The 20485-nt window shown below is 41.6% G+C and overlaps 1 protein-coding gene across 1 annotated transcript in view; it reads left to right on the forward strand.

Annotated features, from left to right (window-relative positions):
- LOC120053647 (prolyl 3-hydroxylase 2-like) overlaps nt 1-19123 on the forward strand; it is a 116076-nt gene extending 96953 nt beyond the window's left edge. The window contains exons 5-15 of the mRNA XM_039000807.1: nt 988-1115; nt 5155-5244; nt 5643-5683; nt 6193-6284; nt 6887-7014; nt 13261-13356; nt 14218-14368; nt 14997-15114; nt 16614-16689; nt 16917-17057; nt 17683-19123. Of these exons, the coding sequence (XP_038856735.1) occupies nt 988-1115; nt 5155-5244; nt 5643-5683; nt 6193-6284; nt 6887-7014; nt 13261-13356; nt 14218-14368; nt 14997-15114; nt 16614-16689; nt 16917-17057; nt 17683-17784 (1163 nt within the window). The 3' untranslated portion in view covers nt 17785-19123. The remainder of the gene's footprint in view (nt 1-987; nt 1116-5154; nt 5245-5642; nt 5684-6192; nt 6285-6886; nt 7015-13260; nt 13357-14217; nt 14369-14996; nt 15115-16613; nt 16690-16916; nt 17058-17682) is intronic.
- The last annotated feature ends 1362 nt before the right edge of the window (nt 19124-20485 follow it).

The following is a 20485-nucleotide window of genomic DNA, read 5'->3' on the forward strand; positions in this document are numbered from 1 at the left end:
GGGAACCAGGGGAACCTGAGGAGACGTGCTGACCACAGAAACACTCGCTGCCTCTGCCCCTCCAAGAAGTGGTTTCAGAGCCAAGCTGCTCTACAAGCTAGTAAAGCGCACGTGTGTGTGTGTGTGTGTGTGTGGGGGGGGGGGGGTGTACAGTGTGTGTTACTAGCAAGTCACTACTCGCTGTAAAATCTTTAGATACAGCAGATATACTGCACGTCCTCCTCACACCTAGTCAGTCCCACCAGCCATCCTCCCCAGTCCCAGTTCTCTCCTAGCCTGGAGCAGCAGTGGGGGTGCGTGTCTGTGTTTCCACTATCTCACCCAGCCTCCGACTGCTTGTCACTGCTCTAGCGTCTTGCTCCAGTGTGCTCATGGTTCTGGAATGTTCAGCTGCTAGACTTCCAAAAGCTCCAGACACACATCTCATCCTAGGCCTAGGGGGCTTTGTTACATGTGGCTTTGTCTCTGCTGACCTGTATGAGTGGGAAAACTCTTCCTCAACAGTGCAGAATAAGTAGCAAAACTATCAATATACATTAGTGCACTCTATAGGGACCAGAATGCCATTGGGGACGTAGCCTTACAGGGTAGTTCAGGGAGGGAGTCTGAGGTGTGGTGACAGGTCCTCACACCTAATTCTATTGATCATTTTTCTCTCTCACTCTTTGTTCATCTCACTCTCTTTCTCTCACTCCTTACCCCCTTCTTTCAATTTCAGTATTCAATTCCATTTTCAATGTTCAGCTTTATTGGCACAGTAGGAACAAGCCAGTGTCGCCAAAGCAACACAACACAGTAATATCGATATCTACCTGATAATGTGCACTTTCTCTCACTCTGTCTCCAGTCAATTTCAATATTCAATACCGTTTTCAATTCAAACAAGCTTTATCGACACAAGAACCTCACAACGTTGCCAAACAATACAACAGAACAAAACAAAACACTATTGTTTCATAATGTCTTTTTATCTCTCTGTCTCTCCAGTTAACATGGTTGAGGAGGCCTTGGAGTGTGCCCAGTCCTACCTGCTGTTCCACGAGGGGGACGAGTTTATGACAGAGAACGTGGAGTACTATCGAGAGGCTATAGGTCACGACCTCAAACCCCGGGAGGTAAGACCTTGGCTCCGTCCAAAATGGCACCCTATTCCCTATATAGTGCACTACTATTCCCTATATAGTGCACTACTATTAACCAGGACTCATATGAGCTATTCCATAGTGCACTACTATTAACCGGGACCCATATGAGCTTATGTAACTTGCATAATTTGTGTTTACTGGGAATATAAATGTGGCAGTAATTCAGAGCAGACATTGGGGACAGTATGCATTCTACATGGGACACAGCTGTCTACATAGGGAACAAGGTTCCATTTAGGACAGTATGCATTCTACATGGGACACGGCTGTCTACATAGGGAACAAGGTTCCATTTAGGACAGTATGCATTCTACATGGGACACAGCTGTCTGTGTGTGTGTGTGTGTGTGTGTGTGTGTGTGTGTGTGTGTGTGTGTGTGTGTGTGTGTGTGTGTGTGTGTGTGTGTGTCTGTGTGTCTGTGTGTCTGTGTGTGTGTGTGTGTGTGTGTGTGTGTGTGTGCGGACATAATGTGCAGCTAATGACTGGTCACTACTAGTGTGTTTGTTTTCCGCAAACCTTCATTCCATATCAATTTCAATTCAATTTAAGGGGCTTTATTGGCATGGAAAACATATGTTTACATTGCCAGAGCAAGTGAGGTAGATGATAAACAAAAGTAAAATAAACAATATTTTTTTTTTATATTAAACATTACACTCACAAGTTCCAGAACAATAAAAACATTTCAAATTATATATTATGTCTATATACAGTGTTGTAACGATGTGCAAATAGTTAAAGTACAAAAGGGAAAATAAATAAACATAAATATGGGTTGTATTTACAATGGTGTTTGTTCTTCACTGGTTTCCCTTTTCTTGTGGCAACAGGTCACACATCTTGCTGTTGTGATGTCACACTGTGGTATTTCACCCAGTAGATATGGGAGTTTATCAAAATTGGGTTTGTTTTCGAATTCTTTGTGGGTCTGTGTAATCTGAGGGAAATATCTGTCTCTAATATGGTCATACATTTGGCAGGAAGTTAGGAAGTGCAGCTCAGTTTCCACCTCATTTTGTGGGCAGTGTGCACATAGCCTTTCTTCTCTTGAGGGCCAGATCTGCCTACGGCAGCCTTTCTCAATAGCAAGGCTATGCTCACTGAGTCTGTACATAGTCAAAGCTTTTCTTAAGTTTGGGTCAGTCACAGTGGGCAGGTATTCTGCCCCTGTGTACTCTCTGTTTAGGGCCAAATAACATTCTAGTTTGCTCAGTTTTTTTTGTTAATTCTTTCCAATGTGTCAAGTAATGATCTTTTTGTTTTCTCATGACTTGGTTGGGTCTAATTGTGTTGCTGTCCTGGGGCTCTGTGTGGTCTGTTTGTGTTTGTGAACAGAGCCCCAGGACCAGCTTGCTTAGGGGACTATTCTCCAGGTTCATTTATCTGTAGGTGATGGCTTTGTTATGGAAGGTTTGGGAATCGCTTCCTTTTTAGGTGGTTGTAGAATTTAACAGCTCTTTTCTGGATTTTGATAATTACCGGGTATCGGCCTAATTCTGCCTTGCATGCATTATTTGGTGTTTTACGTTGTACACAGAGGATATTTTTTGCAGAATTCAATTTGGTGTTTGTCCCATTTTGTGAATTCTTGGTTGGTGAGCGGACCCCAGACCTCACAACCATAAAGGGCAATGGGTTCTATAACTCATTCAAGTATTTTTAGCCAGATCCTAATTGGTATGTCAAATTTGATGTTCCTTTTGATGGCATAGAAGGCCCTTCTTGCCTTGTCTCTCAGATCGTTCACAGCTTTGTTGAAGTTACCTGTGGCGCTGATGTTTAGACCAAGGTATGTATAGTTTTTTGTGTGCTCTAGCGCAACGGTGTCTAGATGGAATTTTGTATTTTGTGGTCCTGGCGACTGGACCTTTTTTGGAACACCATTATTTTGGTCTTACTGAGATTTACTGTCAGGGCCCAGGTCTGGCAGAATCTGTGCAGAAGATCTAGGTGCTGCTGTAGGCCCTCCTTGGTTGGTGACAGAAGCACCAGATCATCAGTAGACATTTGACTTCAGATTCTAGTAGGGTGAGGCCGGGTGCTGCAGACTGGTCTAGGTCTAGCTTCATTTTGTACTCTTTTCGTTCCTTATTATTTTTTACATACAGAGGGTACTGTATTTGAATTACCTCTGAACAGCGGGAGGCAGCTTCAAAGGCCTCTGCATTTGGTTGGGGTAGCCGGTTTGATTCTCCTGCCATTGTTGGGCTAAAGGGCTTTGACACCTCTCACTTGACACGTCAGTGCTAATTGAAGATGTATCTCTTTGTCCTAGCAAGCTTGGTAGCCTAACTTAGCATTCAGTCCTTATAAAGTCAAATCTATCGTTGTAATGTATTTTTATTCTTGGCTTTTGAAAGTAAAAAATAGCTTCAGACTAAACATTCCTCACTCAGTTCCAGGTTGGATGGTGTTTTCAGTTTGTTTGCCAGAGCATTTGCTGTATAGCTTGGGCCTTCCAGGTAATTCTGTAATTCTGTCCAAAATCAGGTTGTAGGTTTGGAGTTTTGATTTGAAGTGAAGGTTATGTTGTGGAGGGTAGCATCCTGTATGTGTCCCTGCCAAAAAATACACGTTTATCTAACTCTAAATCTATCTTTTTTTAAGAACATGCTGAAAAATGCAGGAGCTCATCTGCTCATCTGCTCATGACCTCTCTCTCTCTCACCGTCCCTCTCTCTCTCTCTCCCTTGCTGTCTCTCTGTCTCGCTCTCACGTCCCTCTCTCTCTCTCTCCCTTGCTGTCTCTCTGTCTCGCTCTCACCGTCCCTCTCTCTCTCTCTCCCTTGCTGTCTCTCTGTCCCTCGCGCTCTCTCTCTCGCTCTCACCGTCCCTCTCTCTCTCTCTCCCTTGCTGTCTCTCTCTGTCCCTCGCGCTCTCTCTCTCTCGCTCTCACCGTCCCTCTCTCTCTCTCTCCCTTGCTGTCTCTCTGCCTCTCTCTGTCCCTCGCGCTCTCTCTCTGTCTCTCTCTCTCCCTCTCCCCCCTTTCTCCCTCTCTCATATCTCTCTCCCTCTCTCGGTCTCTCTCTGTCTCTCTCTCTGTTGCTCTCTCTGTCGCTCTCTTTCTTTCCCGCTTTCTCCCTCTCGCTCTCTCTCTCTCTCTCTTTTTCTCTCCTGCTCTCTCCCTCCCTCTCTCTTTCTCTCTTTTTCTGTCTCTCTCTATCTCTACCACATTCACCCTCTCTCCCTCTCCTCTCTCTCTCCCTCTCCCCCCTTTCTCCCTCTCTTGCTCTCTCTCTCTCTCTCTCGCTCTCTCTTTTTCTCTATCCTGCTCTCTCTCTCTGAGGACTCGGGGACCTCATTTACTCAGTATAGAGCAGTAGAGAGCTGTGGTCTGCCTCACTGCCAAATAGACCTTTCAGCAACAGGGAGTAGGGGGAAATCATGTCCCAATGCCCACAGAAACAATTTAGGAGCTGTTTGCATTACGGGTGAAAAGAGGATTTTTCTGGCAACCACAAACGCTACTGGCTGCTCGGGTTTCATAACAAAGCGTCACTCCTTTTCGTCTATTGCAGATCTTCGCCCATTCTTTCCCTCATTCTCCCTCTCCTCCTCTCCTCTCCTACTCTCCTCTCCTACTCCCAGCTACTATAATGTAAGTCCAAGACAAGCCTTTTTTATCGGGTCAGGTCCATGCTTAAGAGGCGTTAGGCTGCGTTCCAGCCGCTCCAGTCACAGCAGTCCTCCTTTAAGGCCCTGCCAGGAAGAACTAGTAAAAAGCTCATCTGTGAAATGCTGAGAGGGCAATATAGCACAGCCCATTGGGTCCATCACTGAGGAGAGGATGGTACCCCCCACTGGGTCAGGCCTGTAGGATGCTTGGCAGCTGAAAAGGAAGAGGTGTTAGGGTAGGGAAGTAGGTACAGTGCTATAGCACTACAGATGTGTAGTGGTTAGGGACATGGTCTTCCTAAACGTTATGCTTCAAGGAAGATTCAGTAGCTAGGTGATGCACTAAGTCAAAATGGATTTTACCTGTGGAGATTAACAGTATGTGTGTCTCCAGAAGGCTGAGTGGTACCTGCGGCGCCATGAGCAGGAGCTGGAGCTACTGATGATCGGCAGTGAGAACATGCACGTGGAGCTTACAGAGGGGGTGAGCAGTACGCTGACGACCAATGGCAACGTAGCCTATTATTGGAACTCTTTGGGCTCTCTGTAAAACTTGTGAATGGCTTTCCTGACTAATGAAAGAGCTTGGGCCGTATGAAGCGTCTCAGATTAGGAGCGCTGATTTAGGATCAGTTTTTGCTTTTTAGATTACAAAATGAATAAGATAGCATGGATGGAGGAGGACCTGATCCTAGATCAGCGCTCCTACTCTGAGACACATGATTCATAGTGTGCAGCACAGTAACAGGTGCCTGGTAGTTACACCATTACTCTCTCAGCACACAGCACCACCTGGTGGCCATGATGGATAACCATTGGTGTGTGTGCTGCATCATTTCCATGTTGTGGACATTTTCTGATCTGTCAATGTTTTACTTGTAGCATTACTGGACCAGCACAGGAGGCAGAGAGGATTCTAACAGGTGAGCGAGCTCTGAAATATCCCCTTGGAAATGTTCAATAGTTATAATATAAAAAATATAAAAAATGTATAGCTTACAAAGATATGATGCGTTTTACATAGACCACTAGTAAAACCAGGCTGTATCACATCAGGCCGTGATTGGGAGTCCCATAGGGCGGCGCACAATTGGCCCAGCGTTGTCCGGGTTTGGCCAGGGTAGGCCGTCATTGTAAATAAGAATTTGTTCTTAACTGACTTGCCTAGTTAAATAAAGGTTAAGTAAAGAATCTATCTATCTGAATACTTCAATATGTGGTACTTTGAACTGCAATTCTTTGTCTTGTATAAGATCACACTGACATCTACTGCATACTTCCAGTATGGCAGCCTATATGATGTCTCGTAGTTACTCCCATGTAAAAGACCTGGACGAGAGGCAAAGAAAGGTGTATTTCAGCTGTATTGATGGTCTCCACCTTATTTAAATGAACTTGATGTCCTGACCATACTCTGTTCTTCCCCCTGCAGGATCCCTTCTGGTACTGATGGATGGATGGAGTACGTGCCCATCTCAGAGAAGAAGAACTTCACCCTGGCCCCGCCACAGGAGCTCAGAGAAGGTACGACCACATACTCTGTTCTCTTCACAACTGCTCAAATGTAATGGAATTATTCAGTTAGAGTTGACAAAGACATAAGAACAACAGGTAATGTCTCAAAATGTTACCATTTGGTAAACTCAGGCCCCCTTTCCAGCATTGGGGAACATCCTCTTGTTGACGTAGAGAACATTTAGCAGGTTAAAAGATTATTTCCTGCAATTCTACACATTTTGTCATGGGGTGCAGGGAACATTTTGCTGTTTTTAAGCTCATTTTCTCCGTGTATTCATGTGATATTTGAGTGACTCAAACATTACAACAAAATGTATGGACTTAAAAACCTAGCTAAAAAACTTTGCTGACATGGGCTAGTTGATCTGGACATGTCTGACAAGTTATAAATAGCTCTGTAAGGTATGCAATGACTGACATGACAAGAGGAAAACTCATTATTCACTACCCAGTTTCAAAATGGCAAACTTTGTATTGTACTATTGCAAGAGTAGGTTGAAAGCCGGACTGGGTTCTTTTTTTGTGGGGGGCCACAGTTTGGGAACCACCGCCATTGAGGGGTTAACACGTTTCCTGATCCTCTGTGCTGGTCTGTGTGTGTTCTGTAGGAGGGCCCCTGGTGTATGACAGTGTGCAGCTGATCCAGAACTCACAGGCTCTGAACGGAACTCAGAGGGTTCTCCTGGATGATGTCATGTCTGTGGAGGAGTGCGCCGAGCTCAAAAACCTGGCCCATGTAAGAGAATTGATATTAAACATATATTAACTGCAGTCGATTTTCTGTATTTTATAATATTTACACTGGGAACTGTATCGACGTATACACTGTGTGTACACGGTGACTGGGTTCATCAGGAAGTGTATAGAGGATGTTATTCCTACTGTGTCGATTACAACTTATCCAAACCAAAAACAGTTGATAGATGGCAGTATTCACACAAAACTGAAAGCGCGAACCACCGCATTTAACCAAAAATCCAATTTTATTGGTCACATACACATGGTTAGCAGATGTTATTGCGAGTGTAGTGAAATGCTTAACCACGGCAAGATGACTGGGAATACGTGTACAAACAGACCAGCTTTGTCCATACTGTCTATACACACCATTCACATACATACACTACATGACCAAAGTATTTGGACACCTGCTCGTCGAACATCTCATTCCAAAATCATGGGCATTAATATGGAGTTGGTCCACACTTTGCTGCTATAACAGCGTCCACTCTTCTGGGAAGGCTTTCCACTAGATGTTGGAACATTGCTACGGGCCAGCCACGAGCATTAGTGAGGTCGGGCAACTGATGTTGGACGCTTAGGCCTGTCTCGCAGTTGGCGTTCTAATTCATCCCAAAGGTGTTCGATGGGGTTGAGGTCAGGGCTCTGTGCAGGCCAGTCAAGTTCTTCCATGCTCGACAAACCATTTCTGTATAGACCTCGCTTTGTGCACGGGGCATTGTCATGCTGAAACAGGAAAGGGCCTTCCCCAAGCTTTTGCCACAAAGTTGGAAGCACAGAATCGTCTAAAATGTCATTGTATGCTGTAGTGTTAAGATTTCCCTTCACTGGAACCATGAAAAACAACCCTAGAACATTATTCCTCCTCCACCAAACTTTACAGTTGGCACTACGCATTGGGGCAGGTAGCGTTTTCCTGGCATCTGCCAAACCCATATTTGTCCGTTGGACTGCCAGATGGTGAAGCATGATTCATCACTCCAGAGTCCAATGGCAGCGAGCTTTAAACCACTCCAGCCGACGCTTGATCTTAGGCTTGTTTGAGACTGCTCGGCCATGGAAACCCATCACATCTCATGAAACTCCTGACTAACATTTATTGTGCTGGCGTTGCTTCTATAGGCAGTTTGGAACTCGGTAGTGAATGTTGCAACCTTGCAACACGCTTCAGCACTCAGCGGTCCCGTTCGGTGAGCTTGTGTGGCCAACCACTTCCTGGCTGAGCCGTTGTTGCTCCTAGACATTCACATTTCACAATAACAGCACTTTACAGTTGACCTGGGCAGCACTAGCCGGGCATAAATTTGACGAACTGACTTGTTGGAAAGGTGGCATCCTATGATGGGGCCACGTTGAAAGTCACTGAGCTCTTCGGTAAGGCCATTCTACTGCCAATGTTTGTCTATAGAGATTGCATGGCTGTGTGCTCAATTTTATACACCAGTAAGCAACGGGTGTGGCTGAAATAGCTGAATCCACTAATTTGAAGGGGTGTCCACACACTTTTGTATAATGTATATATTTATATTCTGGACTCTGTTCAGGAAATTTAATTCTTGCAATTCTATCCATTTTGCCATGGGGTTTTGTATTGTGTATTTAAATACTGTATTCTCATCATAGTTCATTCTATTATTTATTCTACTGCACATTGCAATTTAGTTGTCTGTTTATACACACCGCATATTTATTTATATACTGGATTCTTGACATAGCTCACTATAATATAATCTACTGTTCTTAATATATCTGGTGGAAATTCATCCGGTGTACGTACAGTGCCCGCTGTATTTATTGTGACAGTGAAGCATTTGTTCTTCTTTTGGCTCTATACCTCAAAAGTTTGGATTTGAAATCAAACAATGACTATAAAGTTAAAATGCACAATGTCAATTTCATCCATATCGGGTGAACCGTTTAGAAATTACAGCACTTTTTGTACACAGTCCTCCCATTTTAGGGGAGCAAAAGTATTGGGACAAATTCACTTGTGAATATGTTTCTAAACACTTCTACATGAATGTGGATGCTACCATGATTACGGATAATCCTGAATGAATTGTGAAAAATGATGGTGAGAAAGTTACAGACACCAAATATATACCCCCAAGACATGCTAACCTCTCACCATTACAATAACAGGGGAGGTTAGCATTTTATATCATACCCCCAAGACATGCTAACCCCTCACCATTACAATAACAGGGGAGGTTAGCATTTTATATCATACCCCCAAGACATGCTAACCCCTCACCATTACAATAACAGGGGAGGTTAGCATTTTATATCATACCCCCAAGACATGCTAACCCCTCACCATTGCAATAACAGGGGAGGTTAGCATTTTATATCATACCCCCAATACATGCTAACCTCTCACCATTACAATAACAGGGGAGATAGCATTTTATATCATACCCCCAAGACATGCTAACCCCTCACCATTACAATAACAGGGGAGGTTAGCATTTTATATCATACCCCCAAGACATGCTAACCTCTCACCATTACAATAACAGGGGAGGTTAACATTTTATATCATACCCCCAAGACATGCTAACCTCTCACCATTACAATAACAGGGGAGGTTAGCATTTTGGTGGGGGTATCATATATCGTCTGTAACTCTCCCTCATCGTTATTCACAATTCATTCAGGACTATCCGTAATCATGGTAGCATCCACATACATGTAGATGTGTTTAGAAACCTATTCTATTCACAATAAAAGTGACCCCAAAATGGCCCAAATGTTTTACCATTAATTCCTATAGGGCACAAAAACACAACCAAAACAAACAGCAAATTTTGCAACAAATGTGTGTAGTCACAAGCTTGATGTAGTCATTGAGTGCTGTGGATATGGGACCAAATACTTTTTACTACTTTACTACACATATAAGTGAATTTGTCCCAATACGTTTGGTCCCCTAAAATGTACTATGTACAAAAAGTGATGCAATTTCTAAATGGTTCACCTGATATGGATGAGAATACACTAAAAGTTAATCTGACAGTCTGTACTTTAACCTCGTAGTCATTGTTTGATTTCAAATCCAATGTTTAGAAGTATAGAGCCCAAAAAATAACAAAATCCTTCACTGTCCCAATAATTACGGACTGCACTATACGTATACAGTGCATTCAGAAAGTATTCAAACCCCTTGACTGTTTCCACGTTTTGTTACGTTTCAGCCTTATTCTAAAATTGATTCAAAATATGAAATATTCACACACAATACCCCGTTTTGACAAAGCTAAACTGGTTTTTAGAAATGTTTGCAAATTTATACAAATTAAAAACAGAAATACCTTATTTACATAAGTATTCAGACCCTTTGCTATGAGACTTGAAATTGAGGTCAGGTGCATCCTGTTTCCATTGATCATCCTTAATGTTTCTACAACTTGATTTGAGTCCACCTGTGGTAAATTCAATTGATTGGACATCATTTGGAAAGGCACACACTTGTCTATCTATATAAGGTTCCACAGTTGACAGTGCATATCAGAGCAAAAATCAAGCCATGAGGTCAAAAGAATTGTCCATAGAGCTCCGAGACAGGATTGTGTCGAGGCACAGATCTGTGTAAGGGTATCAAAAAAATGTCTGCAGGATTGAAGGTTCCCAAGAACACAGTGGCCTCCATCATTCTTACATGGAAGAACTTTGGAACCACCAAGACTCTTCAAGATTCTCTGGTCTGATGATACCAAGATTGAACTCTTTGGCCTGAATGCCAAGCGTCACGTCTGGAGGGAAAAACCTGGCACCATCCCTATGGTGAAGCATGGTGGTGGCAGCATCATGCTGTAGGGATGTTTTTCAGCGGCAGGGACTGGGAGACTAGTCAGAATCGAGGCAAAGATGAACGGAGCAAAGTACAGAGAGTGGCTTTGGGTCAAGTCTCTGAATGTCCTTGAGTGGCCCAGCGAGAGTCCGGACTTGAACCCGATCGAACATCTCTGGAGAGACCGGAAAATAGCTGTGCAGCAACGCTCCCCATCCAACCTGACAGAGCTTGAGAGGATCTGCAGAGAAGAATAGAAACTCCCCAAATACATGTGTGCCAAGCTTATAGCGTCATACCCAAGAAGACTTGAGGCTGTAATCGCTGCCAAAGGTGCTTCAACAAGTACTGAGTAAAGAGTCTGAATACTTACAGTTGAAGTCGGAAGATTACATACACCTTAGCCAAATACATTTAAACTGAGTTTTTCACAATTCCTGACATTTAATCCAAGTAAATTCCCTGTCTTAGGTCAGTTAGGATCACCACTTTATTTTAAGAATGTGAAATGTCAAAATAATAGTAGAGAGAATTATTTATTTCAGCTTTTATTTCTTTCATCTCATTCCCAGTGGGTCAGAAGTTTACATACACTCAATTAGTATTTGATAGCATTGCCTTTAAATTAATTAACTTGGGTCAAACGTTTCGGGTAGCCTTCCACAAGCTTCCCACAATAAGTTGGGTGAATTTTGGCCCATTCCTCCTGACAGAGCTGGTGTAACTGAGTCAGGTTTGTAGGCCTCCTTGCTCGCACACGCTTTTTCAGTTCTGCCCAGAAATTTTCTATAGGATTGAGGTCAGGGCTTTGTGATGGCCACTCCAATACCTTGACGTTGTTGTCCTGAAGCCATTTTGCCACAACTTTGTAAGTATACTTGGGGTCGTTGTCCATTTGGAAGACCCATTTGCGACCAAGCTTTAACTTCCTGACTGATGTCTTGAGATGTTGCTTCAATATATCCACATAATTTTCCTGCCTCATGATGCCATCTATTTTGTGAAGTGCACCAGTCCCTCCTGCAGCAAAGCACCCCCACAACATGATGCTGCTACCCCTGTGCTTCACTGTTGGGATGGTGTTCTTCGGCTTGCAAGCCTCACCCTTTTTCCTCCAAACATAACAATGGTCATTATGGCCAAACAGTTCTATTTTTGTTTCATCAAACCAGAGGACATTTCTCCAAAAAGTATGATCTTTGTTCCCATGTGCAGTTGCAAACCGTAGTCTGGCTGAGCGGCCTTTCAGGTTATGTCGATATAGGACTCGTTTTACTGGGGATATAGATACTTTTGTACCTGTTTCCTCCAGCATCTTCACAAGGTCCTTTGCTGTTGTTCTGGGATTGATTTGCACTTTTCCCATCAGAGTACGTTCATCTCTAGGAAACAGAATGCCTCTCCTTCCTGAGCGGTATGACAGCTGCGTGGTCCCATGGTGTTCATACTTGCGTACTATTGTTTGTACAGTTGAACTTGGTACCTTCAGGCGTTTGGAAATTGCTCTCAAGGATGAACCAGACTTGTGCAGGGCTACACATTTTTTTCTGAGGTCTTGGCTGATTTATTTTGATTTTTCCAGGATGTCAAGTGAAGAGTCACTGAGTTTGAAGGTAGGCCTTGAAATACATCCACAGGTACACCTCCAATTGACTCAAATGATGTCAATTAGCCTATCAGAAGCTTCTAAAGCCATGACATAATTTTCTGGAATTTTCCAAGCTGTTTAAAGGCACAGTCAACTTAGTGTATGTAAACTTCTGACCAACTGGAATTGTGATACAGTGAAATAATCTGTCTGTAAACAATTGTTGGAAAAATGACTTGTGTCATGCACAAAGTAGATGTCCTAACCAACTTGCCAAAACAATAGTTTGTTAAAACAATACATTTGTGGATTGGTAGAAAAACGAGTTTTAATGACTCCAACCGAAGTGTATGTTAACTTCCGTCTTCAACTGTATGTAAATGAGGTATTATAGTTTTTTCTTTTTTATAAATTTGTCAAATTCAAAAACCTGTTTTTGCTTAGTCATTATGGGGTATTGTGTGTACATTGATGAGGGGGACAAAACATTTTTTAAATAAAGCTGTAACGTAACAAAATGTGGAAAAATTCAAGGGGTCTGAATTATTTCCTAAGGCACTGTTGACAGCATTTGGATTACTGTTACAGTGCTATTTATTTGAATTGGATTCGTGCCTATATTTCAATATTTCTTTCTTTAAATGTTGTATTATTTGTGAACTTGTTGGACATTTTACTGCATTGTTAGGAGCTAGTAACATAAGCATGTTGCTGCTCCCGCTATAATATCTGCTAAACTGGGTACACCACCGATAAACTTTGATTTGATTTGTGTTTTAACATGTTTACATTTTGCATTGTCATTGACACATTATCATTGTCATGAGTGCAGGGGTTTATGCGTCTCTGTGTTTGGTCCACAGACTGTCACTATGGCAGGAGATGGATACAGAGGGAAGATGTCTCCTCACACACCCAACGAGAGGTTTGAGGGAGCCACTGTGCTAAAAGCACTGCAGGTAAGCAAGCGTCTATACAGAGAGACACATTGCAGGAGATAAGACGAGCCTCCGTTTGAAACCAGATAGTAATGATTACAGTATGAATACTTACTTAACACTTCATTTGTATTGCCCTTTTGATATAATATTCTCTAAGTAACAGTCTTTTCTTGACGTTATCAAAAGTCACTCTTTCAGTACCTTAGTAGGCAACTAGAGAACATTTTCAGTTGCTTATCAGACAACATGTTGAAGTGAATGTTTATACCATGTTTCTACTGTGTTTTACCATGTTTCTACTGTGTTTTACCATGTTTCTATGTTTTACCATGTTTCTACTGTGTTTTACCATGGTTCTACCATGTTTCTACTCTGGTTCTACTATGTTTCTACTGTGTTTTACCATGTTTTTACTGTTCTATCTTTCTACCATGTTTTTACTGTTCTATGTTTCTACCATGTTTCTACTATGTTTCTACCATGTTTCTACGGTGGTTCTACCATGTTTCTACGGTGGTTCTACCATGTTTCTACGGTGGTTCTACCATGTTTCTACTGTGGTTCTACCATGTTTCTACTGTGGTTCTACCATGTTTCTACTGTGTTTTACCATGTTTCTACTGTGGTTCTACCACGGTTCTACTGTTGTTCTACCATGTTTCTACGGTGGTTCTACCATGTTTCTACTGTGGTTCTACCATGTTTCTACTGTGTTTTACCATGTTTCTACTGTGGTTCTTCCACGTTTCTACTGTTGTTCTACCATGTTTCTACGGTGGTTTTACCATGTTTCTACTGTTTCTACTGTTTCTACCATCTTTCTACTGTGCTTCTACTGTGTTTTGTTTCTACAATGTTGTTACTGTGTTTTACCTTCAGTACGGCTATGAGGGCCGTGTCCCTCTGAAGAGCGCTCGTCTGTTCTATGACGTCAGCGAGAGGGCCAGGCGCATCATCGAGTCTTACTTCCTGCTCAACTCAACACTTCACTTCTCCTACACACACCTGGTGTGCCGTACCGCCATCACAGGTGAGCCAATTTCCCAGTGACCATGTCTTGTCCTAGAGGGCTTGTTCGACATTGCAGGCAGATGTTAAATGACTGATCTACAAATCACCTTCCATCATACATAACTTATTTTATTATTTATAGATCAGTCACAATTTACCAATGGTTGCGTTCCATGTCATCGACGGTGCTGTCGAGCATCAGATGGCTGTATCATTTGATATAGCTGATATGTTAAATACCAATCCAGGCGTTGTAGGATCTGGCACGTGTCTGCAATGTAGTCGGGCAGGAACTTGACCCTTATCAACCTTTCCTTATAGTGTCATAACTTTGAACATCATGTGAATTTGAGCATGTTGGTTCAGTCAAATTTTGTTTGTTTGCCTCTGTGTAGGTTAAGTAAACTTAGTCTTTTTTGTTCTGTTTTGGGGTTAATAAAGTTGATCTCTGTTTGGTGTTAATAAAGTTGATATCTGTTTGGTGTTAATAAAGTTGATCTCTGTTTGGTTTTGTTTGGTGTTAATAAAGTTGATATCTGTTTGGTGTTAATAAAGTTGATCTCTGTTTGGTTCTGTTTGGTGTTAATAAAGTTGATCTCTGTTTGGTTCTGTTTGGTGTTAATAAAGTTGATCTCTGTTTGGTTCAGGGCAACAGGACCATAGAAATGACCTGAGCCATCCCATCCACGCTGACAACTGTCTGTTAGACCCAGAGGCCAACGAGTGCTGGAAAGAACCACCAGCCTATACCTACAGAGACTACAGGTTAGAGCTTATACCTTAAGCAATAAGGCCCGAGGGGGTGTGGTATATGGCCAATATACCACGTCTAAGGGCTGTTCTTAGGTATACCGCGTTGCGTCGTGCCTGGATACAGCCCTTAGCCGTAGTATATTGGCCATGTATCACAAAACCCTGAGGTGCCTTATTGCTATTATAAACTGGTTACCAACGTAATTAGAGAGGTAAAAATAAATGTTTTGTCATACCCATGGTATACCGTCTGATATACCACGGCTTTCAGCCAATCAGCATTCATGGCTCGAACCACCCAGTTTATAATGCATCTTAGGGTTGAAGCTTAGCTCTGGTCCAAGGCTAAGCTGCTTCCTAACTACACTGAACACATTTTGAAACGCAACATGCAACAATTTCAGATTTTACTGAGTTACAGTTCATATGAGGAAGTCAGTCAATTGAAATAAATTCATTAGGCTCTAATCTATGGTAATCTACAGATATGTATCTGTTGGTCACAAATAAAATAAAAAATAAAAGGTAGGGGCGTGAATCAGAAAAGTAGTCAGTATCTGAAGAGACCACCATTTGCCTCATGCAGCGCGACACATCTCCTTCGTGTATGGTTTGATCAGGCTGTTGACTGTGGCCTGTGGAATGTTGTCCCACTCCTCTTCAATGGCTGTGTGAAGTTGCTGGATATTGGCGCGAACTGGAAAATGCTGTTGTATACGTTGATCCAGAGCATCCCAAACATGCTCTACGGGTGACATGTCTGGTGAGTATGCAGGCCATGGAAGAACTGGGACATTTTCAGCTTCCAGGAATAGTGTACAGATCCTTGCGACATGGGGCTGTGTATTATCATGTTGAAACATGAGGTGATGGCGGCGGATGAATGACACGACAATGGACCTCAGGATCTCGTCATGGTATCTCTGTGCATTCAAATTGCCATCAATAAAATGCAATTGTGTTAGTTGTCTGTAGCTTATGCCTGCCCAAACCATAACCCCACCACCAACATGGGCCACTCTGTTCCCAATGTTGACATCAGCAAACTGCTCGCCCACATGACGCCATACATTTTTGAGAAATAAGCATTTTATATTTTTTTGCATTGTGTTGTGACAAAACTGCACATTTTAGATTGTCTTTTTATTGCCCCCAGCACAAGGTGCACTTGTGTAATGATCATGCTGTTTAATTAGCTTCTTGATATGCCACACCTGTCAGGTGGATGGATTATCTTGGCAAAGGTGAAATGCTCGCTGACAGGGATGTAAAAAGAAATTTGTGCACAACATTTGAGAGAAATAAGCCTTTTGTATATATGCAACATTTCGTGCATCTTTTATTTCAGCTCATGAAACATGGGACCAACACTTTACATGTAACATTTGTATTTTTTGTTCAGTGTACATTGAAATCTACTCATGCTACCAATGGCACCGTACTATACCATTACCTAGTGTTCAATAAGCATGGCTATTATACATTTCCAATGGTTTTCACTGTGTTCTCAGTGCTCTGTTGTACCTGAATGGAGACTTTGATGGCGGGGAGTTCATCTTCACAGAAATGGATGCCAAAACAGTCACAGTGAGTCCTCTCCCGAGAACGGACACTTTTTGTTGTCTGTATTTCCTGACATTTTTATTAGTCTTACTATCTTACCCTTTCTTTGTACTTTCTTTGTACTTTTTCATGGCAAGTTTCTGTCATTTGGAACTTAGTGTATATAAAGCTGTAGCTTTCCACATCCACTGTGATCCCATTTCATAACGACAGTCAGTACTGACCATGGTCTCCCCCTCCTCCTCCCCCAGGCTCAGGTGAAGCCAAAGTGTGGTCGTATGGTAGGCTTCTCGTCTGGAGGGGAGAACCCCCATGGGGTGAGGGCCGTCACCAGGGGGCAGAGGTGTGCCGTGGCCCTGTGGTTCACCTTGGACCCCCTCTTCAGAGAACTGGTAAACTGTCATGATGACCCCATCTATCATAATATCTTCCATAGTGACACATATAGAGGATAGTACATCATGTATATTATTGCTTTTTATTTAGGAGTATGTTTATTGGTATTTGTTTAGGAAGATGTTTATTGGTATTTATTTAGGAAGATGTTTATTGGTATTTGTTTAGGAAGATGTTTATTGGTATTTGTTTAGGAAGATGTTTATTGGTATTTGTTTAGGAAGATGTTTATTGGTATTTGTTTAGGAAGATGTTTATTGGTATTTGTTTAGGAAGATGTTTATTGGTATTTATTTAGGAAGATGTTTATTGGTATTTATTTAGGAGTATGTTTATTGGTATTTGTTTAGGAAGATGTTTATTGGTATTTGTTTAGGAAGATGTTTATTGGTATTTGTTTAGGAAGATGTTTATTGGTATTTGTTTAGGAAGATGTTTATTGGTATTTATTTAGGAAGATGTTTATTGGTATTTGTTTAGGAAGATGTTTATTGGTATTTATTTAGGAAGATGTTTATTGGTATTTATTTAGGAAGATGTTTATTGGTATTTATTTAGGAAGATGTTTGTATCATAATACATTGTTCCTATTTCTTCTCCCCTCCCCCCTCTCTCCTCCAGGAGCGTCTACAGGCTGATGAGGTGGTGCAGGCATTGGACAACCAGAGCAGCCAATCAAAGTGGGACACGAGCCTCAACATCAACCCCAAAGATGAGCTGTAGTAGCCAACCAACACCCAGCTCTGCATGCCCCAAATCTTTATCTGTCTACCCAAATCTTTATCTGTCTATTTATTTAATGAAGTTTGGATCAGAACAATTTTATTTTTGTACTGTTTGATGTGCAAGGTTATATCGTTGTTGTTCTTAGTTTTGTTGTCGTCGTGGCTTTAGTGTTGTTGTGATTTTTATTTCTGTAAATACCAGTACTTGAGTTCCCATTTGCGTCTTGGTTTTTTTTCTCTCTAGTGACTATCTCTGTTGGGTTGAAACCCAGTCGTTGTGCCTCACACTTTAAAGTTCCAGGTCATTTTGTGATGAACTTTAAAGTTCCAGGTCATTTTGTGATGAACTTTAAAGTTCCAGGTCACTTTGTGATTCATATACGAGGTTGTTACAATACCACCCTGTCCTACATACGTCCAGTTCTTACTGCACTGTGAACAAGCCAAAGAGAAGAAAGCCAGTTGACATTGTTTCTCTCTGTTAGAAAAAATAAATAAAATGTCTGTTTATGCTTTGGTTTATAACGTTTAAAACATGCACTCATAAAACAATATTTCTTTCAGGCGGTGTAAACACAGTAAATGTTTATCTATTTATTCATTGAAATATTGTCTTGAATATGCATTTACCGAGAGAAAGATGTCGGGCATTATTTTTACAAACAGGGAGCTATAATCCTTTTCAGTGACGGACATTAATGTCTGATCTTATCTGTCCCGACTTTATGTGCACTTCCTGTTTGTAGTGTGATAAAGACGTCATCACTCCCTAGCTCTGGTCCATGACGTTAGTGCATCTTACTAGTGTTAGCAAGCCTTAGTAATGCCTCGGACCAGAGCTAATCCCTCCGTTCAGTGTAATCGAACACAGAGTAAGATAACTGTTTACAAGTTAGCTGACAGAGTGGTGTGTGTTTTAAAGATAGACAGCTGCTATTGCAATTGTTGGCATTTGATATTAGAACCTTTTTAATAAAAGATGTCATTTATTCCTGTTTAAAGGAATTATTATTTTAAGGTGGCGTAACAAGTGTCCTTTCCTTTCAAAACGTCCTCATTTCATGGGTAACAATAGACAGGCAGGCACGCGCACTGTTATAGTCCAATGGAAAGAATGTGCCTTGTGTGTACTGTGATATTTCAATGATACAACTGCTAACTAAATGTAACTTATCATTTTAAGTTAATAGAGTAAGGTTTTAGCTTATCTTTTGATAGGGAGGATGGCCACTTTTGTCTAACTAATATTTAAATATGAATTGCTGTAACACAAACAAATTGTTGTATCCATCTCTTTTGTTGTAATGTGTACTTATAAATTAAAAAGACAATACTGCATAAAATAGTTTCAATTGTATCCTTTATTTGTGAATGTGTACATTGTTTACAGTTTGTCAACACATTTTAAATAGGTTCGGTTAACAAACATTTAGAGAAGTGGTTTTGAAAATCTAGACATGAATATGACAGCAGCAAATCATTAAATCCTTCAAAGTACTGACTGATTAAACTAAACTTTTTCTATACTGACAAAAAAATAAAAACGCAACATGTAAACTGTTGGTCCCATGTTTGATGAGCTGAAATAAAAGATGCACAAAATGTTCCATATGCAAAAAAAGCTTATTTCTCTCAAATTTTGTGCACAAATTTGTTTACATTCCTGTTAGTGAGCATTTCTACTTTGCCAAGATAATCTATCCACCTGACAGGTGTGGCATATCAAGAAACTGATTAAACAGCATGATCATTACATAGGTGCACCTTGTGCTGGGGACAATAAAAGGACACTCTAAAATGTGCAGTTTTGTCATACAACACAATGCTACAGATGCCTCATGTTTTGGGGGAGCATGTAATTGGCATGCTGACTGCAGGAATGTCCACCAGAGTTGTCAGAGAATTTTATGTTAATTTCTCTACCATATGCAGCCTTAATCATTTTAGAGAATTTGGCAGTACCTCCAACCTGCCTCACAACCGCAGACCACATGTAACCACACCAGCCCAGGACCCCCACATCTGGCTTCTTCACCTGCGGGATGGTCTGAGACCCGCCAACCGGAAAGCTGATGAAACTGGGTTTGCACAACCGAAGAATTTCTGCACAAACTGCCAGAAACCGTCTCAGGGAAGCTCATCTGCGTCCTCACCAGGGTCTTGACCTGACTGCAGCATCTGTACACAGTTCCTGGAAGCTGAAAATGTCACAGTTCTTCCAAGGCCTGAATACTCACCAGACATGTCACCCATTGAGCACGTTTAGGATTCTCTGGATAAACGTGTACGACAGCGTGTTACAGTTACTGACAATATCCAGCAACTTGGCACAGCCATTGAAGAGGAGTGGGACAACATTCCACAGGTCACAATCAACATGCTGATCAACTCTATGCAAAGGTGATGTGTCGCGCTGCATGATGCAAATGTTGGTCCCACCAGATACAGTCCTAGTCTGGGTTTTTCTGATCCAAGTCGCTACTTTTTTTAGGTATCTGTAACCAATAGATGCATATTTGTATTCTGAGTCGTGAAATCCATAGATTAGGGCCTAATAAGTTTATTTCAATTGACTGATTTCCTTATACTGTATGAACTCTAACTCGGTAAAATCTTTGAAATTGTTGCACGTTGAGTTTATTTTTGTTCAGGGTAATTACAAATGATATATACATTATTGAGCCATCTTTCTTTTTAAA

This window comes from Salvelinus namaycush, chromosome 9 (assembly GCF_016432855.1).
Source record: "Salvelinus namaycush isolate Seneca chromosome 9, SaNama_1.0, whole genome shotgun sequence".
Classification (NCBI taxonomy): domain Eukaryota; kingdom Metazoa; phylum Chordata; class Actinopteri; order Salmoniformes; family Salmonidae; genus Salvelinus; species Salvelinus namaycush.